Here is a 23,196-nt window from a genome sequence, read left to right as displayed (position 1 = left end):
AAAGCCTTCACCCCAGCGATCCTGGCCATCTCTTTAGCCTCCTTAAATAATTTCTGTATGGCCAAAGACTCTTTGGGAAAATCAGGCTAGAGGAAAATCTGTTTCCCTTTATAATAGGCTTTACCCTTCATCCTTGCCAACCTGAGCACTTCCTCTTTGATCCTTGTGTAAGTGAAGGAAATGAGGATCTGTCTGGATTTAAGTCCATCCTTTCTGCCAACCCTATAAGCATTATCCAGGTCACCTAGTACAGCCTGATCATAGTGAAAGGAAGTTTTTAAAATGTCCAAGACAAGTTTCATCAAATCCTCTGAGATATCCTCCTCAACACCAACCAGCCTCAGGTTCCTGGCTCTGACTTTCAAATCCAGTTCAAGATTTTTGTCCTTTCCTTTCTGAACGTCATCCTTCAGGCTGTTATAAGATCTGACACTACTAGCCATTTCAGAGGAAATGGATGCAGACCCACTTTCCAAGGCTGATACCTGGCAATCCAACTGTGACACCTTCAAGGAAACATCCTCCATAGTGGATTTGACATCACTCACATCCTGTACAGCTTTCCCAAGATCCTGGGCCATCTTCAGCAGCAAGGAATATATATCCTGTGTGCTAGGCGCCTCCTCCATCTCTGAAGCAGATTTTGGTTTCTTAGGCACTGGGTTTTCAGCTGATTCAATCTTCTTTTTAGAGTTCATAATCACCAACAATCATAAAAGAGAGATGGTCAGGAGCAACAGGATCATGCTGCTGCCTGCATTCTGGAATCCCTCTGTAATTTCATGATCATAAATGATATTGTTTTTGATGATAAAAGCAAGTCTTCATAAGAATTGCATCAGTCATGTTTAAGGTTTAAACTGTGAGATTCGCTGAATCCGATGTTTATTTGAACCGTTGAAATAAGTCAATGATCACGCAGCTGAAATGCTTAAGTAACATATCTAAAGCTGGATTCTACTGTCTGTATGATTGGCAAACAGAAAAATCCATAAAATGCTACAGAAAAACTACAAAAAAGTTGCATCAGATATCCTGTCATAGGTTTCTAAATAGAAAGAACCATTGGCAAAGCCACAGTTTTGGCTTTTGTGTAGGCATAGGATTGACACTCACCAGACACTGCCATGAAGGTGATAAGATGGCCACAGCTAGAAAGCTGTGCGATTTTGCCTGGCCATATGGTGTTAGTGCCTGGCAAATGCCTACGTAATACATATGCACGAGCCAAAACTATTGGCTTTAACAGTGCTTGTTTTTAGCAGGACTTCAATGTAAGCAACAGATGCGAATCAAGCGGTTGGAGGCCCATTTGGTTAAGGCATTTTTATTACACCAGTAGCTCATTTACAGCTGCAATTAAGCAAATAACTCTCAGAAGGCGGATTACAAATAACACTGCAGACCACAGTTTGATGACACTGCTTCAGAAAACGAACTCAAAGAAATCCCAAAAGGATCTGTTTTGGGCGGGGAGGGGCAGATAGTTGGTGGGACTATTTTTAGGGATTTGTGTTATTTTGGAGTTTGGGATGTTACACATGCAGGAAGAGAGTGGCAGAGAAAGGGCCAAAAGGGTACAGAGCATAGACGGCAGCTTCGGTGGTTGTGGATGGGCTGCGGCTGAGAGCTTGGGTGGGAACCTGCCAGATTACCCACTAGGAAATAGAATTGAGAAAAGAATGGGCTTGCTCTCAAGCTGCGCACACACAAGAGATAACAAGCACAAATGCTGAAGAGATTAGTTGGTTTTAATCAACGCCGTTGCAGCCTGCATGTGTTCCGAGCTTCCTGCTCTTCTACTGAGGCTGCTTTTACAAAATTATAAAGTATATTTGTTGAAGTAGAACCATATCGCAAATCATAATTCAATAATAAAACAAACAATGCCCCAGACCCAATACAAACAAGGCAGTTAGGGTATACCAAACAGAGGACAAAGCGAACAGGGTGCATTGCATAATATGTGGTAAAAGTCAGGTACACCGAATGCACATTTCAATTCAATACAGTACAGAAAAGAAGTCTGAAGTCGACAGCGACGGAGACAAACCTATCTCTGAGACTGATTCTGAAGCACCTACAGCTGGCCTTGAGATCAATCCCTCTGATGATATTGAGTTCACAGAAGGGGAACAAAGACCCATTATTCAGCCCACGCCTTTTTTAGAACAAATACGCAGGTACAAGTAAGGCAACCGTCAAGCCGTATTAGCGGCGGCCAAAAAGGTCCGATTCCAGTTACCCCATCCGGCAATACTACAACCCCAGACCCAAGCCTCGGGGCACAAGGGGTGGCCAACCTACCAGGCGCAAACGCCCCACCCACCCAACGCAGAGTCACACGGGCATCATACCAACAGACTCTCAGGAATCAAATAAGATAGATTTAATTCACAATTTAAGTAGTTATTCGCTCTCCTCTGACGAACGTGCAGTCCTCAACGGAGGGCTATCTTTTGCTCCAACTGGTTTTAATGAATATGTCCAAATTCAGATTGACCTATTCAAATTTATTCGCAAATTAAAATTGAATAAATTCTTTGCGACACAAGTAAAATATTACAAAAGCAAGCCCCAAGAACCCCAACCATCTGACATCACACTACAAACCATGTTGAGTACTCATGTACTAATGTTGATTGATGAATGTGGATTAGACCCCAATAAGAATATATTGAACCTAATGCATGACTTAAATATTCAACAACAGAGTTTGAAAATAAAGGAATTATCAAGCAAATCTAAATTTACTCCTGTATTTCCTAAGGACAACCTAATCGATACTTTTCACCAAGCTGTAATCAATGATATTCACAAATTGCAAGATTCTGCCAAACATACAAGATTTAACCTTTCCAGTAAAGAACAACAAGCTTTACACAATTTGGTCTCAATTGACACCATTATCATAAAGGAAGCAGACAAGGGAGGTATCGTTGTTATTATGGATAAAGCAGACTACATTGCAATGGGTCTTGTTCATCTAAACTCCCCTGGTTGCTACGAAATTTTACCTGGTAATCCCACGACCACCCTCGGTGGAACAATTAAATCAGTGGTGGACAAATGGCATACAGCAGGTTTGATAACCGATGTAGAAAGACAATTCTTAATTGTTGACGGGCCAACAATGCCAACTGCTTATTTTTTGCCAAAAATACATCAACCGTTTGTCAAAATACCAGAAGGCAGACCAATCCTCAGTGGAGGTGGCGGTATTCTAGAACCTACCTCCTTGTGCATCAACAAATGCATCTCACCATTAGTAAACACCCTACCAACCTTTATTTGTGATACAATGCATATTCTCCAGATACTTGACCAACTACCAATGTTACCCAATCTGGTCTTGGTTACACTTGATGTGAAAGCTCTTTATACATCTATCAATCATCAGCAAGCAATTAGTAGTATTGATTTCATTTTTCACGCACATTCAGCTTCTTTTTTTGAACATATTGAAATGATCAAAGACTTACTAACTGTTGCCCTTTCCAACAATGTGTTTCTCTTTAATAACACCTACTATAGACAACTTATTGGAATTGCGATGGGGGCAAGCTATGCCCCTGTTTTAGCAAACATTTTCATGCACAATTACGAACAACAACTTGTTTTTTTCTAATCAACTATGCACACCACACATCCACATGTGGAAGAGATATATTGATGATGTGTTTTTGGTTTGGGATGGTTCTATTGAGTGTTTGAATGATTTTGTTGTTTACCTCAATTCCAACAACTGGGGCATCCAATTTACACACACATACAGCTTAACGAGCGTACATTTTTTAGACCTTACAATCAGTATCTCAGATAATCAGTTTGTGACCAAAGCTTATAGAAAGTCCACATCTGTGAATGCAGTTCTGCATGTAACTAGTTGCCATAGGAAAACTGTAGTCTCCAACATACCCAAGGGTGAATTTATCTGGGCAAGACGGAATTGTCTGTTGACTAATGATTTTGATCAGGAATGTTCAATGATACGCCAAAGGTTTTTGGCTAGAGGTTATGATTTACGATCAGTAGCAAAAGCAGAACAAGAAGTGCGCGTCATGAAGAGATGCGATCTACTCACACCGAAAGTACGAAATGAGACCGTAAACTCTCAGAAACTGAAATTCATTACTAGATTCAATTCAGATAGTTCAGTTTTCTACAATATAATCAAAAGGCATTGCCACATCTTACAACTCGATCGAGATATCACCCCATGGGTTGACAACTCACCAAGTTTCATCTATACTAAGGCAAACAACCGTAAGAATATTCTTTCTCCCTCATTCATGTCAATCCCATCACAGCATCAAACATGGTTACATCAACCTCCACGCCCCGGTTTTCATAAATGTGGGGGTTGTTCCATGTACTCCCATGCACTAGAGACCACGTCTATGTACTTTGGACACTTAGGCACACACAAGATCATGTCTTTCATTAATTGCAACTCTAAATTTTGCATCTATTGCATTAAATGTGTTTGTGGCCTTTACTACATTGGTAGTACCATACGTCCTTTGAAAATTCGAATCAGGGAACATTTATATTCTATTGAACAACCTGATTCCAAATACCCCCTAGCCATGCACTGGCAACGAGCCCATTAAATGGATAATAAGGCAATGATAAAATTTGCTGGGATTATGAAGGTCTCCCTCCCACAACATGGAGGAAACCTGAAACTGAAACTAAGGCAACTAGAAGCCCGTTTGATTTGCCAATACCGTACTATAGATTTTGGCCTAAGGACAGACCATGAACTATCTGTCTTTTTGTGATTTCATGCTGTTCAAAGTTACCCTACATGTGCATCATAATGTACCATTTCACATGTTATTACCAATAGGTATGTTTATTACTATTTGTTATAGTGGTGATCAGCCAATGACTACATGCGTTTACCTAATACTTATGTCTTATGCTATGTCTCCTGCTCCAGATTAGTTTTTAGCGCAAACTTTGCATATAGTTCATTTTTGTTAACTGTGCGCATTTAAAATCAGGCATGTGTGTACTTCACATACACTGTTGTCAATTGTGCGCAGCCTAAGCCCATTTAATTATTTTTTTCCCATGGATCGGGAAATTTTCTCAGAGTTTATTTATTTCTTTAATTGCAATCTTCACTTTTTTCTTCATCTATTCGGGGTTCCTTTTGAACCCAATTCATGTTATCAACACTAGCATAACATGGTGACTGTTTTTTCTGTTGTTTTTGTGTGATTCCGCCCGTGCGCGGGCGTTTTCTCTGTTGCTTCCCTCTCCTGTCCCAGTTAACTTCGGACACAGAGGGTGCGCGTTTGGCTCCAGTTCCTCTGACAGCCAGCGAACGCGCTGGTGAGTAAACGCTGACACTTTGTACATGAACCCTGCCTCTAGCAGGGGCTTTACGTCTAGTCCTCGTTAGTGTAGACAATCGCAGAGATAGCCCATCTAATTGGATAATTGACTCTTCTTTGTTTTCTTTTCCTTCCCCACGTATTCTTATCCTCTGAATACTGCTCGCGCTACAGCTACACAATAATTTACAGATGCGATTCTCTTGCAACTGCAAGCTATTGGTATGTCATTTCACAAATACAATTTAAATATATGTGCCAATCCAGCCCGCCAGAGGTTCTTTAACATTGGAATCCCTTCTCTGTTTTATAGGGAGCCCACGGCCAAATTGCTAAATCGATTAGTTTCAACCACTGGTAAGCGGGCCATCTTTTCTTTTTGCAGTATCTCTGTGCAATTTTTCCATTTCTTTAGTACACAGACTTTAGACAAGCCAAGATTAAGGTAAAACTACACAAATTCTGGTTTAACACATGTAACTCTGGTTGATCACCATTAGCATCCTTTTTGCTAAATAATTGTTTTCTTTTTATTTTTTTTCCCCTTGTTCTCCCCCATGTGATATCCTTTTCTCACCGAATGGCGAACTTTGTGTAAATATTTTTTCTTTTTTTCTTTTCTGTACTGTTTAAAATTGAAGTGTGCATTCGGTGTACCTGACTTTTACCATATGTTATGCAATGCACCCTGTTCGCTTGCCCTCTGTTTGGTATACCCTAACTGCCTTGTTTGCCTTGGGTCTGGGCAATGTTTGTTTTATTATTGAATTGTGATTTGCGATATGGTTCTACTTCAACAAATACACTTTATAATTTTGTAAAAGCAGCCTCAGTAGAAGAGCAGGAAGCTCGAAACACGTGTCAGGCTGCAACGGCGTTGATTAAAACCAGCTAATCTATTCAGCATTTGTGCTTGTTATCTCTTGTGTGTGCGCAGCTTGAGAGCAAACCCATTCTTTTCTCGATGTTACACATGCACTCATGTGACAATGTATAGATATTAACTTTCATTATTGTAGTATCTCTCATCATTGCGTGATTTAGGGAGTGGTTAAGTAGAAAGGATCTGACCTTCTTGATAGAATGTTAGAAAGTTCCAAAATGTGGAATGTTTAGGCCCTAGTTTGAAAGGGTTGGAATGTTTGGCTTTGAAAGGACGAGAGGCTGGAGGCAGGGAAGTTGACAGGGGCTGCTTTAGTTGTAGCTTAAATAAACACAGTGTCACAGACTAGTGAGAGCATAACGTGTTTTCCTGTTAGTGGACTACTTAATAATTAGCATGGCCATGGGCAGTCAATGGGCGGATAAATAACTAAACAACGCCCGCAAGCTGTGTGTCCCTCTTCATGCCATCTGCATTTTTACTCCAGCTTAAGCGCCACATAATAGCCAAAACTAAAAATGGATTCCTTTTGCCTGTCAATGTCAAAACAATCTCATTGTACCCACCACCAAGTGACATTTGAAGGCTACTTGGTCTGCAGGTCAATGGGAGCATACAATACTTGCCCAGGATAACATTGGGCCTCATTAGAAATCCAGCGGTAACTGTGACGGTATACCCGGCAGGTTGCCGCCGGATTTACAATATTTGCCGGCATCTGGCTTGCCAGAAACACCGGGGATTACAACCCCGGCGTTCCAGAAAGTCAGGCGCCGGTAAATGTAATTCCCCATTCCCAATTGAGTCTGATTGGACTCAATGGGAATGGGGACCATGGAAGCACCGGCACCGTTAATAACGGTGCCGGTGCTTCTGTGAAACGTTGTGGACGGGTGCCGTTCCGCCTGCCAGGTTAGACCCTGGCGGGAGGGACGGCACCCGCCCGCAGACTCGTACTGTGCCAGCCCGGTAACAACAGTGCCGGTGCTTCTGTGAAACGTTGTGGACGGGTGCCGTTCCACCGGCCAGGTTAGACCCTGGCGGGAGGGACGGCACCCGCCCGCAGACTCGTACTGTGCCAGCCCGGTAACAACAATGCCGGTGCTTCTGTGAAACATTGTGGACGGGTGCCATTCCACCGGCCAGGTTAGACCCTGGCGGGAGGGACGGCACCCGCCCGCAGACTCATACTGTGCCAGCCCGGTAACAACAGTGTCGGTAGGCTTACCAGCACCGTTGTTACCGGACCGGCACAGTCCTAATGATGCCCATTGTATAATCATATGTACTTGAATGCCTGTAGATTATGTAGACATGCAAGTCAAATGACTTTGACCAACCGTATTAAACCACAAATGTAGGCCCATAGAAAAATGAAGACATAAATTGAATGGCGAGCTGAGCAGCCTGAGCAAAACATGTGGTCCATATGATATGCTATAGCGCTGCAGATGTGCATAGGAAGGAAAGCGAACTATTAATAAACGCAGACTTATGTTTTCATATATGTTTCTTTCGTAGTTTTCCACACCTGTGCCCGCAGAAATCTGAAGACCAATGTGTGTAAGTGGTGCGACTACACACACCCGGTGTGCGAGGGGAAGGTGTGCTACACAAACTGCTCCTTAAGCTCCTATTGTGAAAATGCAGAAGAGATATGTGTGACCATATGGTAAGCCACTGTTTCTTGCTAAGCTAAGGCACAGAGTGAATTTTATTTATTTAATATTCTATTTAGTGAATGTATTTGGTGGTTGCTTGTAATGTGCCAAAAGGACCGGCTGATTGCCTTCCAGAGCATGAAGCCAGTTGTAACTTTTATGTTATGTTCTAAAGCTTTTATACTCCGCCCGATCACCATCGCACATGCCTCTGAGTGCCATAACTTGTCTTGAGGTTGCCATAACTTTCCCCAGACCAAGGTATCTATACATTAGTCCACAGAAGAAAGGAAAAGTGGGGAGAGAAAGCGGTGGGAAAAAGAGGGTGTAGTTATGACAATCCTGCGTAAAATGTTTTACTTGCGTGGACAGAGGAAACTGAAACATGTTTTATGATAGCACACATACAAGTCGATTTGGGTACAGCAAATCTGCCGTACGGATGACAGATATTGAGGTGGTATACAGGTTGTCCAACTCCAGGGCTTCAGGGCCGGATCCATGCCGGGTTTTCAGGATACCCCTCATTAATATCCATGAGATCATTTTGCATACAATGATTCTAAATGTATGCACATTTGCCGCATGCATATTAATGAGGGATATCCGGAAAACCCATCAGGATCCTGGCCTTCTAGGCCCGGAGTTAGACAACCCTGTTTGGAAGCTAAGGCACTGCAGACGTGATGAAGATTCAAAATACATAAGATAAATAATGTTTAAAAGTAGTGTGTGACCATGTGATGGACTAGAGATGTGCTCATGTCAAGTTTGTTATGATGGGAGGATCTTGTTGCCAGGGAATAGGTTTAATTTTCCCAACCAACTAATTGTGTCCCTGCCACGCCTAGAGGCCAAGAGAAAACACGCCAAGCCTAGACTTGGTGATGGCTGAATGTGGAGGGAAGCGCAGAGGGAAGTCAAGAGCAACGGCGCAGAGTGCTTCCCTCTGCGTGCAGTGACTGTCTAACGCTCTAATGTATGAACGCTCTAGTGAGTGAGATTGGGGTGGAAAGCAGACCTGAGTAAGGCCTGGGTCTCAGCTGAGCTTAATTGCCGAGTGCCATCTACTACTGGGCTAGCCAGATTGGACCTAGTACTGATCTAGCCATAATAAGCTTAGAATACCCAAAGGCAACAGGGCACCGATGGACAGGGTCATTTAGAAACTTAGTGTAAGGCCATCTCAAGGGTTTCTAATGAGGAATGACGCCTAGTCAGACATTCCACAACTATGCTCTGTAATGTAAACATCCAGGACCATAAGATAAATATGATAGCATTGAAAATGCAGTGTGCTTGAAAATACTGCAACAATCGGAACCAGGAAAGGTTGAGGCGACTCTTTTAAATGTTCTCCTTTTCTTTAATCCTCATTTACACTTGGGAAATGAATCTCACTTTTTACGACATAATTTACAAATAAATCAAATATCCGAGCTATGTGCATCTGACTGTATTCATCCAGACAATCATTCTCTTCATTCTTTCATATTGAGTATACACAAATATGCACACACTTCACATGTTTATAACTAAAAATGAATATTTCCTATATAGGAATTAAGGCGCATAGACAATTATTTGCATCAATTTCACAAGACATGTTTAGTTTATTTTTTAAAACTCTGATATATCTTTTAACTACAAAACTTCAGACTATATGAAATAAAGCAACAAGATTTACCAATACCCAGAAAGCCCACAGTGCCCCCCACCGCCTGCAGTGTTGCAACTATAATGCCCCCCCCCATTTTCCGTTGCTTCACATTAAAGACCCTGCGCTTCCATGTGACTGTGACACATACATACAACAGCTGGCCATCCAAAGTAGTCACCAAACTGGATTTCAAGTCAATTGCTTATAAGATCCGCATACAAATCCTGCTCAGTCCTTTCTGCACATCTTCTCATCTCTTGGGCTCTCATCATGTTCCCACCTATGGAGTCTTTTGGCTTCAGAAATTACTGGGCATCCATCTTGTCCGCCGCACTTGTATGATAGATGGGCCAGTAGCGTAACACCCTTCCCATTCGAACATGTTTCAAGCAGATGCAAATCGATCCTTAGATTGCAAACAGATGCACTCCGGAGACAATATTCCAAGGTTTCCTAATGCAAACAATGGGCCTCAATACAAGGTTGCCGGCCTGGAAACAATGGTACCGGTAAGCTTGCCGGTAGCGTTGCTTCCGGACTGGTAAACTATGAGTTCTGCGAGCGGGTGCCTTTCCGCCCGCCAGGTAGGCACCCGCTTGCAGACCTTGAAGGATGCACCGGCACCCTTCGTGAATGGTGCCGGTCCATCCATCCTCCCCATTCCCATTGAGTCCAATGGGACTCGAATGGGAATGGGAAGTAATATTTTCCGGCGCCCGGCAATAGGCAATCACTGGGACCGCTGGGCCGTAATGCCCCGGTAAATCCCCATTGATGGGTGCCGGAAAATTCAAGACACTGGCTACCGCCAACCTCGTAATGACCCCCAATGTATGAAAAGACATATTAGAGTGAGTTCTTACATAGAGAAAGGAAAGAAATATATATTTAAGAGGTGCCAAAACAGTTAGTAGTTCTCTTGAAGTAGTAGCTGTATTGGCAAAGTGCTCTATGAACTAGGAGCTTGAAATGGAAACAGGTGGCTGCCCAAGTGCTCTTGCAGAATTTTGTAAGGGGTCGAATAATAATAATAATGTAAACAGTACATGATCTGGATCCACAATAATCGGTGTTGGTATTATGACCCACTTGGGGTACTCAATTTATTGACCATGGAAGGATGCCGTGAAAAGTTGGGGCAAGCCTGAGCTTTGAACTTGCGCTCCATGGCCTCACCACAGTCCCGAGAGGAGCGCGTTGCACGGAAGCAAACTGTCTGCAGTGCCCCCAGGCATGTCCATGAAGAGCTTTCAGAGAAAGTGTGGGTCTTGGGCATGGATGGCTCTGTGGGTGAAGGGGAGGGTCTTTAATTTGAAGCAAGAGAAGACAGGGGGCCAGTGAAGGCGGGGTCTGACCATGGACTTTATTTTATGTAGTCCAAAGTCTGGGAATGAAAAGCTGTGGAAGGCCGATGCCGAGGTGTTTAGCATAATCGAGCCCGGAGGACTGGTGGCTCTGAGAGACACGGCATACCCTCAATTATCAGAAACTCCGATCAAATAGTTTCTGGATTTAAAAAATGGGTACATTTTCAGTGAAGTTTACTGCCCTACAAAATGCCCACCCAGAAGTGAGCATTTCCCACCCCAACAGATATGAACATTATTAGTCCCTTACGTTGTTCAAGGAAGAGGTCAGGGGACGCAATAACACTGCAATATACAGTACGAGTCCCGTTGAAGGGATGTGTGTGTGGTCTGTCGGACCACACAAGCCTACTAGGGCCAGCTAGCTGTCTGTTGTGTTCTGTCATGCCATCCTGTACTAGGTCACAGGACCTTGTTTTTATGATCATTGACAATCTTCCGTCACGCATAGTTCGTAAATGGTTGGCCATGGCATTCAAACAAAGGATTGATGATGAAAGGTTATTTATAACGCACTTAATACCCAGAGGTTTCTAAGCGCGGCCCCGCGGATCGAACCTGTGTTGTTCTGTGTCGTTTTGCTTTCAAGGAAAGCACGTTGCCCCTGAGCTATCCTCCCGAGATTACTGCGGTTTCAATCCTTGCGCACCACCAGACCCACATTCTTTCCCATGTCAGAACCAACCACGCTTTTGCCAGGCATGGTGGGAGGGGGCCATGTTAGTTCCTTTTCAAGGTGTAATATATTGGATAACATACCCCATACCGTTATAAGGACGTTCTATTTATTTGCATTTTTAAAGCTCTCACACAGTCTGCAAGCATCGAGGCGCTGTTACAGGAATTGTTTGTTTTTTAGTTGCGTAATTGTTTTTTTTTGTCTAGCTGTGTATTTATAACACGCGCTTAAATACCCAGAGGTTTCTAAGCGCGGACCAGGGGATCGAACCTGTGCTGCTTCGTGACTTCTTGCTTCCAAGGCGAACACGTTGCCGCTGAGCTATCCTCCTGGGACATTGCAAGTCACAGCGGAGTTCTGGAACCAAGCAGGAGAACAGGGCCAATGGCCAAGCTTCTTTATAAGTGCACAGAACTCTAAGGCGGCTTGCAGTATCCCTTTTAGGTATTGTCAGGGTATTTTATTCCTTATAATGCATGGTCATACTTTCTATCTCCTTCAATTCTCGGTCCCGTGTCAAACTCGTGCAAGGTAAGGTAGGTAACGGAGGTAAGATAGCTCAGCGAGTTGAGCGCTCGCTGCTGCGATCTGTGTGTGATCTGCAGGTCGCAGGTTCAAATTCCTGCAAGGCCATCTCTGCCTTTCATCCTTCCAAGGTCGGAAAAAGCAGTACCAACTTCGAATGGGTGATATTTTATGTATATATGTTCTCTGTAAAGCGTTTTGGCGAGAGCACTATAGAAATAACACAACATAAGATATCTTCCAATTGTTCATTTGTAGAACAAATGTGGCATGCGGTAGTGCTGTGCGAAAAACACAAAAACGCGACGTGCCACGATGTGTTGAAAAACATGTTGCGAGCAGATTTTAAAAGCCATTTTCGTGTATTAAAATAAATAAATAGTAACAGGGAGATCGTTGACAGACCTTCTGTATTCAACTCGATCAGTGATTTTAATAAGTATACTAACATAAATGACAATGAATGGCTTTGATTTGTCACATACAGTTGAAAAGAAAGGAAACTTAAAAAAAAATACATTGAATACATGGTTTAGTGGCAGCAGGAATTCTGCTGTGTGCTGGCTGATTGCAGTTTGGTAGTGGTGTCATTTTCCTTTTACTAGTGAATAGTGCTGTCAGATCTAGACTGTAATAAAACAAATTATTATAGGTTTTACACAACTATTGCAGGCTTCAGTGCATTCTCTACATAAAAGAAAACACTGGTGAATGGTAAAGTTTCCAACCTGTCGGGCTCTGCATTCGCCACTGCAGCACCCGTTTTCTCACGCGGTGCGACAGGCTTCACTCAAGGAGGCCATGGTTACTCCCTGCTCATTCATTGTTTGACCCCTCTGTTGAGAATGTCACCCAGCATTTCAAGAAGTGCCATTTGGCATGGAGATGTGCTTTGTGCCATAGCCCCTTAGTCGATCCCCAACGGTTGGAGACGCTGCAAGCTTCTTAGCTAAACTAACTGTGCGGCTTGTTGGTCATCGGAAAACCAAGCGCTATGAAGTGGTTACAAGGCAACATATAGGCACTTAACAAGACGCATGAATAAAGGCCTCTTGAGAAGTTGCACTGGAGCCCCGGGCACATTCTACCTTAGTCGCTGAACAAACCACCCAACGGCGATGAACTTGGATCACCAGCGACTTAGAGGTGAAAGCATCTCTAGCCTTGAGTCAAATCTTTCATCTACCCAAACCTAGTGGAAGCCACAGCGAACACCACCACAAATGACCTACAAAAGAGAGCTAGTGACCTTTACCCAAACCTCAGCATTCAGAGCCATGGCAAGTAAGATGCACCACCTGCACCATTAGCACTACACATCATTGCCATTAGCAAATGACCGGCATGCCACTGCTACCACCAATAATATCTCTATCAGAAATCATGGCCGGCCTGCCACAGCTATCACCAATGATATCCCTATCAGAAATCATTGCCATTAGCAAATGACCGGCCTGCTACAGCTATCACCAATGATATCCCTATCAGAAATCATTGCCATTAGCAAATGACCGGCCTGCCACTGCTACCACCAATAATATCTCTATCAGAAATCATGACCGGCCTGCCACAGCTATCACCAATGATATCCCTATCAGAAATCATTTCCATTAGCAAATGACCGGCCTGCCACAGCTATCACCAATGATATCCCTATCAGAAATCATTGCCATTAGCAAATGACCGGCCTGCCACTGCTATCACCAATGATATCTTTATCAGAAATAATGACCGGACTGCCACAGCTATCACCAATGATATCCCTATCAGAAATCATGACCGGCCTGCCACAGCTATCACCAATGATATTCCTATCAGAAATCATTGCCATTAGCAAATGACCGGCCTGCCACTGCTATCACCAATGATATCTCTATCAGAAAAAATGACCGGACTGCCACAGCTATCACCAATGATATCCCTATCAGAAATCATGACCAGCCTCCCACAGCTATCACCAATGATATCCCTATCAGAAATCATGCCGGCCTGCCACTGCTATCACCAATAATATCTCTATCAGAAATCATGACCGGCCTGCCACTGCTATCACCAATGATATCCCTATCAGAAATCATGACCAGCCTCCCACAGCTATCACCAATGATATCCCTATCAGAAATCATGACCGGCCTGCCACTGCTATCACCAATAATATCTCTATCAGAAATCATGACCGGCCTGCCACAGCTATCACCAATGATATCCCTATCAGAAATCATTGCCATTAGCAAATGACCGGCCTGCCACTGCTATCACCAATGATATCTCTATCAGAAATAATGACCGGACTGCCACAGTTATCACCAATGATATCCCTATCAGAAATCATGACCGGCCAGCCACAGCTATCACCAATGATATTCCTATCAGAAATCATTGCCATTAGCAAATGACCATCCTGCCACACCTATCACCAATGATATCCCTATCAGAAATCATGACTGGCCTGCCACAGTTATCACAAATGATATCCCTATCAGAAATCATGACCGGCCTGCCACAGCTATCACCAGTGATATCCCTATCAGAAATCATTGCCAGCCCTCAGCTATGTACTTACGCATAAACCACATACCGTTCTGTAGTAGCCGTGCACATTTCGAAAGATAAATAATTAGTATGACCCAGACATGTCACCAAGATAGTTGAGCATCAGTTCAGTAATAATTGTTGTGCGCGTTCAGAAAGTTCCGTTCGTGGCGTCTGCTATATGGACAGGCATATGGATCTTGCTGCTCATCCGTGTTGAGCTTGGCTGGATGCAAACCTAAGCCAGGATTCACATTTGTTCTTGCAGGTTGCACACACATCTCGACAGTACGTGCCTTTCCCCATTGAGCTATCTTAGGAGCTAACTTGTAGATACTGACAACCTCTACCTATAAAACACCAAAATGGCATCTTGCACCAGCAGCAGCCAGCACCAATGATAGGACAGCACACACAGCCTGCATCTTTCAGAGGCCTCAACATCGGTATTGCGTCCAAAAAATCGAACCCAAGCACACAGAGGCCGAAAACAACGAGGTTTTTGTTGTCCGAATTTTTTGATGGACTTGGGTACCTTTTAAAAAAAAATAGATATTGGATTTGGTAAGGGTATAAAAAAGGAAGGGGGATGTGAATGGGGGTGCGGGAGTATCCCCCACAATAATAAAAAATGGAAACAAAGAAAAACAACGTGGGGAATTCGACCCAAAAATGGGCTGTTTTAGGCCTCAGTGGTTATTTTGGGCCTATTTCAACGCAGAACCCTCGCATCAATGACAATCAACCGTCACTCACACTCAGCCCGCACCACGGTGGGTACTGCTAGTATTGCTGTGAGCCTGTGGATGCCCACGTCACCCACAATCAACTCGCTGCCTGTATAGGAATGCGCGCATACCCCGTTGCTGCGCACTTAGCTTGGAGGCTAAAACTAAGTGAGACATTGCTGAGGTTCTTCAGCTGAATGGCCGGATACGGATCCTGTCGAGGTAAGTGTTTTCCCCTGGAGCATGTGAGCACCCCGAAACCTATAATATGTTGCTCTGTGTGCTTTTCTTTAGGTCCATTTTTTTAAAATATGTTCACAAAATCAACAGAATGAACAATTAAAAGCACACCACGCTGGGCGTTCACTGATTCAAAGAATACTGTTTTCTCCTTGAACCTTAACCTTGACCCCCACTAGCTCCCCACCTGCATTCCCAGTGGATGCAATTATCCTTACTGAGGCCGTTGGCGGAATGGTAGGAATGTCCCCAGCATTGCAATATTGCGAATGTGTCCCCTAACTGCTTGCATTCTCCTCTTTCTGAAATTGAACGACGGTCAGCAGTAACACGTGACATATAGAAGCGTTTACCATTCAGCTGGCAAGAGAGCCTAACCCCGGTGGGCGAAGGCCTTCCCTTCCCAGAGATTACACACACTTTCAAAAGTAGTGGCCTTGTATCCTAAAAGGTTTTCCCAAAGCATCACATTTCCAGATCCCAGCTCTTTGCGCAGAAGCCATGTAACCTAATCTGCTCTTTTCTGCACATGGATGTAAATCAGAAACACCCTGGGCCTTATTAGCGGGCCATTATAACGTCGAGAGTCCGAGGCGACGAAAGAAGCGGGAGCGGCGTGGAAATGGCGCCACTCTCCGCGGACCAACAGTCCTGCCTCCCGCACTTACACACATATTCAGAAACCGCCACGGGACCGGCGTGAGGAAGTGAAGCACGGATTGGCCACGTCGAGGGAAAGCCCGGCGAAAGCGAGATGCCTGGCTGGGTTTCACTGGGGATTTGCTGGACGTCAATATTACTGTCAACGCTCGCTGGGAAATCGGGCATGAAAAATGGAAAGCCGGCGACTGTAGTCAACGTCGTCGTTAGTTAGAGATGAAAATGGGCCCGCTTGAGCGTCGAGCAATCATTCATTCGCGTGTTTAAGTGGTGGACCTTTCCATGTCTTTCCTACGCATATTAAGGGACTTTGCGACAGGCCCACAACATGCTGCCATTACTGAATCCCAGCACAGTCTTTCCTTTCTGTCGGTTATGGAAATACTGTGAAGTAGTGAGGGATCAGGCTCAATCCATTGAACCCCCAAAACACCAGTTTCAAATAAAAAACAATATACTAATCTCAAAATGAAACCTAGCTTTGCTTTTCTCAATAGATAAGGACGTTCTGAAAAGGAAGATGGCGTCATATCCAGAGGTCGAAGTGGGTGAGAGCGGTCAGGAGCAGTGCTCCTATACTTTTAATTTTTAAGTTTCACTGTTCCTATACTTTTCATTTTTTTAAACCCATTCTGGAATGGTTTCGTTTTAAAATAAAAGTGTAGGAATTAGTTGAAGCTTGCCCTTCAGTGCACTGCACTGTACATTCCCCCAAAATGGCAGGTGCAACTGTTTTGGAGTTTGGATTGGGCGTGGGAACGGTGTGGTCATGTGGTTTGTGGGGGTTGGGGCAGGCCAGCAGGGAACATAGTTCCACTACTTCTTTTCGTACACTTCGACCACTGGTCATATCGCTAGATCAGCCACAGCCATTGGCCGTTTTGTCTGGGGAAGCTGCTGATGTCACTGTGCATATTAAGAAACGCTGGCGTTGTGGTTGATTCAACTCTGCAGTTAATCCTTCACGTGAATACAGCAGTAAAGTTGCCCCAACTCCAAGTCAACAAAAGCAACCCAATACTGTGTTTTCAACATAGGGTGGAGCGTCTACCATTTTGGAGGCCACTTTGGTGCATGACGGGTAATGTTAGCACATCTTCTTCCAATCAGAAGCTATTTGGAAGGAGATATTTGGCAGTTCTCGGAGCAGCCGGGTGGTTCATGCAGAGTCAACAGCCAACCAGATCAAGAGCACAAAAATTGCACAGGAACCTGGAAAGCACGATCTACAATCAGGGTCTTCAGGGCTGAAGTTCCTCATCCTTGGCAATGACCTGTGACACTTGGGCTAAAATTCATAGGTTGTGCATGGCTGCTGATATTTATCCTGGAATCACCTCGGGAATCGGGATGGTGTGGTGTTGGGTCCCTTCCTCCTCGACAAAGTTCCTGGTGTTTGAGTTCTTTCTATTAGTTATGTGCTGAGTTTGCACTGAAGAGAATGTTCTTGGTGACTGTGACAGTTGAAATCCTAGGCCCTATGCAATGGATCGAGGCCCAGATTATCCCTCACCCAATATGGCTGCCACATTGTGACATATTTATTTATGACAGGAACTGAAAACAGATAATGCATTGCTCAGTTATGTTCCTCACTGCTGCTGCAAATTCGCACTCAGCCGTTTCCTGGCCGATCTCCTTTGCTCTTTCTGGGTTTTTGGACTGGGCCTTCATCAATTTCTACTTGTTCTCTTTTATCCCAGTACTGCTACTTCAGAGCTTCACGGAGAGGTCCTCTGGCACTTAGATGGTTGACTACTTTTCTTTATATTCACTAAAAAAAGGTTGCTGGGGGAAGATGTGGTTGTCTTGTATGGCAATATAATGAACTATATAGCTAAAATATGAAGTTGACTGGACATTATGGTTACTGTGCAAAACATAGGAAACACTGTAGTTTACCAATACAACTCCTGATATGATATGATATGATATGGCATTTGTAACGCGCCTATACACAAGTGTTTCAAGGCACGACGAGGCGGGGGGGGACAAGGGGAGAACAGACAACGATCCTACTAGGCCAGGTGTCATTCAGATCGCGCAAGTGCAAGGGTAGGGGCACTGGGAAAAGTGCAAGGGGAAGGGGAGAGGGGAAAGTGCAGTACATGGTTAGTAGAATACAAGATAAATAATAGGGCCAGCTTGTGGCAAGTGCAAGGAGAGTGCAGTACATGATTAGTAGAATACAAGATAAATAATAGGGCCAGCTGGTGGCAAGTGCAAGGTAAGTGCCGGGAGAAGGGGCTGTAGGATACAGAGACAGTCCCGTAGTGCAGGTAGGCAGTGCAGGGAAGAGTGGCTGGGCCAAGGAACGAGATTGGTGAGTGGCCCAGCTGTGCACTGCTAATGATCTGTCACATGACATCACAAATAGCACAATCAATGACATTGCCTATTTGTTAGGTATAGAGGGTATGAGCACAGTGTTATTACTGAACTCATAGGACCTTTTTTTATCAACCTCTCAATGATGAAAGGATGAGCCAGCCCATCAACAAGCCTCTGACCTTCAGGGTGCAAACATCTCTCTGTAGACAGACATTGGGCCTCAATACGAGTTTGGAGGTAGCCATGCCGGCATTACCGGCATGGCTACCTCCAAACTCGGGTCCGGGTGCGGGTCCAGAAAAAAGGGAATTACATTCCCGGTTCCTTGAATGAGGAATTACCGGGCCCTCCAAGGTCAGAACAGCCCGGTAATTCCACATTTAAGGAACCCGGACCCAGTACCCGGTAAGGGGGTAGCCATGGCGCTAATAGCGGCATAGTTACCTCCTACCTCGTAATGACCCCCATTGTCCCATTCACCTATCCCACAATAGTTGTGGGTGGAGTCCTATTTCCTGGTACAGATAACAAGCTGGAGGGCAGCAGACTACTCTTTGTTGCTGGCCATGTGCCCTCAGAGAATAACTGGGGGGTATTTTCTTAACGTGGGTTTTACTAAGGATTTTCCTGATGTTTTCTGGACCCATTTTCCTGCCATGAAACAGGCCCGGTATCAAAATTATCCTTTACACTTCAGCTGCACCAAGGCTTCTTTTAGGGGGACATCATTGGACTTTGCAGCTAAAATGACAATACATACTTTAAAACAAATGGGAGTACCTTCACAGGAAGGCCGCAACAGCTTAGCAGCATCGCTTGATACTTGGAGTGCTGTCCAGATTCTCATTAGACATTGCTTTGTTTTAGTGATCGCAGATTCAATTCGAAGCCCACACTTGATGCCAATACACCCAAAACATCGATAGCTGAAATGCGCTGCCTGTCCCTGGTTGGAGTTCCAACTATAGATGACAATAAGACCAAGCTAGAAAAAACCAGGGCACATTGTGTGAGTGGAAAGCACTGATGTCCCCACAGTGGACGCCTTACCGAGACCCACCACATTGACCTGCCCAGGGTGATGTGGCCGGAAAAATCACCCAGAGGAGCACAACCAATCTTCCCCTACATTTTCTTAAGCCAGGTTCTCGCTCAATAAATATCCTAATAATAATAAAAAATAATAACTGATAGTGCATCTGCTCCTGTGCGCGCCTCCCAGTGATTCTGATCCGTCTATACCCGCGGCACAGATGGATTTAGGATTCAATGCATTGTAGCGTGATCCCTTCCATACACGCATGTGCACGGTGGAGGGCTGCACTTGCAGGCATCATAGCAAACATGGCAATTATAGCTCTGTGGACTCCAGTGCATCTGCCCTGCTTACACCCACCACCGGAAACATGGACTCCTCATGCCACTGGAACGAGGAATCCATTTTAGCTCTGTGGATTCCAATGCATCTGCCCTGCTTACTCCCACCACCGGAAACATGGACTCCTCATGCCACTGGAACGAGGAGTCCATTTTAGCTCTGTGGATTCCAGTGCATCTGCCCTGCTTACTCCCACCACCGGAAACATGGACTCCTCATGCCACTGGAACGAGGAGTCTATTTTAGCTCTGTGGATTCCAGTGCATCTGCCCTGCTTACTCCCACCACCAGAAACATGGACTCCTCATGCCACTGGAACGAGGAGTCCATTTTAGCTCTGTGGATTCCAATGCATCTGCCCTACCGCTGGAAACATGGCCTACTCATTTCATTGGAATGAGGTTGGCAGGCAGGAGCCAGATCTGCTGGTGGTTGTACCTGTGACTATACACAAATCAAGGGTACTCAATCATCAACCTCAATCGTCGACCTCGATAATAATTGAGTGAACCCCGCCAGCATATGAACCTGTCACTGCTTGCATCAAACCTACGGGTTTTTGAATTGTTGCACTATAATGCCGGCTAATTTGTCCGTAGTGCAGGGTTCTGCAACCTCTGGCTCTCCAGATGTTTCAGACTGTAGATCCCATGTCCTCGTCCCATTGACTCCCCAATGCTAGCTGGGGCTGATGGGAAATGTAGTCAAAAACCTCTGGGCGAGCCGAAGGTTGCAGTCCACTGCTCTAGTGCTAGCATTTATAGTAAGCTATAGTCTTCATCGTGAAGTCTAATTTGTATTTCTGTTAATTTATTTGAAGAGGGCTAAGTGCTTCAATGAGAAGCGATCTACAAGGGGGCACCTGGGGAACGAGAGGGGGTCCATGGCTGGGTGCTGTACATAGGGCTTGTTTAATTAAACCAGATGGTCACAGGAGAGAAGGTGGCGATAGTAAAAGGGACAAGCACAGATGAACAAGGAATACTTACATATAATATACATTATTTTTCAATTATACTCAAAAGGGCAGACGGGACTGAAGATTATTGGGGGAATGAAAGTATGGTATGCACATTTTAATGTGATCATTACTAATGCCAATAGATTCATATGTTTGTGTTTGGCTGATCCCAAATTGTCAACTAACCACACTCACATCATGAGGGCAAGTGTTTTACCTAGAAACTCACATCTTTCCACACATGCACCCTCCACTGTAACCCATCCACCTCCAGTCCCTGCCCACAAAGTATTGGCAACCTGTGGCCCTCCAGATGTTTTGGACTAAAATGGCCTTGCTACAGCTGATGGGAGTACTAGTCAAAACATCCAGAGAGTCAAAGGTTGCAGACCCCTGCCTTCATATCTAAGCACTCCCAAATACAGACGACAACTTCCTGGCTCTGATACCGGATGCAAAATGTGCAGAAATAAGCTTTGTGTGCAGTGGGATGACAATGGGGAAAATGCACGAGCAGCACAACTCATTACCTCATGCTGAGACCTCACAATACCAGCTGAGTAACTTCTCTCTAGGATCCTGGCCAAGGAGTTCAGCCATCTGAATGGATGGCCAAGTACTCCCAGTAGGGCCTTAGAAGCTCCGGCCATTTCATAATGGATAATAAATGTGTTCAGAACCAGTTTGATTCAGCTAGGATCATACCCAACACTTGGCTCGCAGTCTGAAGAACATACAGACAGAAAGAAGACCAGAGTAGATTGTAGTTTTCCAGGTCTCTAGAACAGACGCACCCAGTTAAAAGGTCGCCAACAAAAATGTAGTCGGAGCAACAGTAAAGATTTTGGTTAGAATTAGGGTAAGAGGTAGGATTGTGGGAGGGCTGGTGATATTGGGGTTTTGTTAATGGTTAGGGGAGATTAAGGGCCTCATTACACGGACGGCGGTGGACCAAGGTGCTATTAGCACCTTGGTCCATGCCGGTAAAATACCGGCACCGCCTTGGTAGAAAGGGGAATTACCGCCCTATTCCAAGGTTGGTGGGGCGGTAATTCCCCCTTCCCCCATTGCCCTTCCCCATTCCCATTTTTGTCCCACAGGGCATAATGGGAATGGGGAAGGTGCTAATTACGGCACCGCAAATTGCGGTACCGTAATTAGCTCCCTGGTCCCTTTGCGGGTTAGTTTTTAATGCCTGCAAAAAGCAGGTGGTAAATTCTCCAACCCGCAAAGGGACCTTGTAGTAAGGTGGTAAGGGTTTACCGCTACCGGTAAACCCTAACCGCCTACCGTGTAATGAGGCCCTAAGTGTTAGGGTAGGGGTTATGGTAAGGCCAGAGCTAATAGATTAATGATTTGGTTGAGTGTTAAAGAAAGGCAAAGGGAGGCTGGTTGGGGCTGGTGATGTTGGCATAGAATAGGGGTTAGGATAAACCTAGGGGCAAGTGTAAAGTAAGCAGCAGGATAGGTGGCAGAGTTACAGTTAGGGTAAAGCTAAGGTTAGGATTTGAGTAAGGGTTTGGGTTAGGGCAAGGGCTGTGGAATGAGTGGCGAGCAGATGATAGGGTTGGAGTTAAGGTTACTGTTAATTAGTGTTTTGTATTGGGTCACATACAATAAAATGATTTAGGGCCCTGAAGGGCTGTTGTTGGGTAAGGTGCCCAGATAGAAATAAGGTTGTAATAATGTAATAAGAGTAAGGTTAAGGGTTGGTAATGGAGTTGGGGCGATTACAGAAGTTTTATTAGAGTTTTGGGTAATTGTTAAGGTTACAGCCTTGTACCTTTGTGCATTTAAAATAGCCTATTTGGAAACCTTAATACTGGCAACGTTTTCACACTGTGCATTGGCTGTTTTGAATGACTATATTTTTTAAACAACTTTTTGCTTGCTACTTTTTCATGGGGACATTTCACATAGAACCGGAAATTCCACTGCTGTATACTAATCAAGTATAACATGTGCATTAAGCCTTCAGGGACAGGGTTCTCTGCCAGTTCATGGCACTGAAGGTTTCCTCCATGTAGTACATTTCACATCACAATTATAGAACATTGTAAGAAAAAAAAGGAAAAAGAGGCTTTTAACAGACCCCATCTATTATTTGCCATTGGAATCCGGACTCTGTAGACAGCAGGGGCAAAATTAGGAGAACATCCTGATATCTTTGCGGCTTCATTATCTATCCTACATTAAATAGGAACCACATGGGTAACACTATATGTTCTGAGATCATACTTATTTCC

At 44.4% G+C, this 23,196-nt stretch overlaps 1 protein-coding gene across 1 annotated transcript in view; it reads left to right on the top strand.

Moving 5' to 3' along the window:
• The window catches only part of LOC138489072 (TGF-beta receptor type-2-like), a 517,605-nt gene that overhangs the window by 322,951 nt on the left and 171,458 nt on the right, over positions 1-23,196 (top strand). The window contains exon 2 of the mRNA XM_069616638.1: positions 7,750-7,900. Within this exon, the coding sequence (XP_069472739.1) occupies positions 7,750-7,900 (151 nt within the window). The remainder of the gene's footprint in view (positions 1-7,749; positions 7,901-23,196) is intronic.

This window comes from Ambystoma mexicanum, chromosome 9, assembly GCF_040938575.1.
Source record: "Ambystoma mexicanum isolate Mex_15411 chromosome 9, UKY_AmexF1_1, whole genome shotgun sequence".
NCBI classification, from domain to species: Eukaryota; Metazoa; Chordata; class Amphibia; order Caudata; family Ambystomatidae; genus Ambystoma; species Ambystoma mexicanum.
The sequence above is the reverse complement of the archived record's forward strand: the minus strand, read 5'-3'. Positions and strand labels throughout refer to the sequence as shown.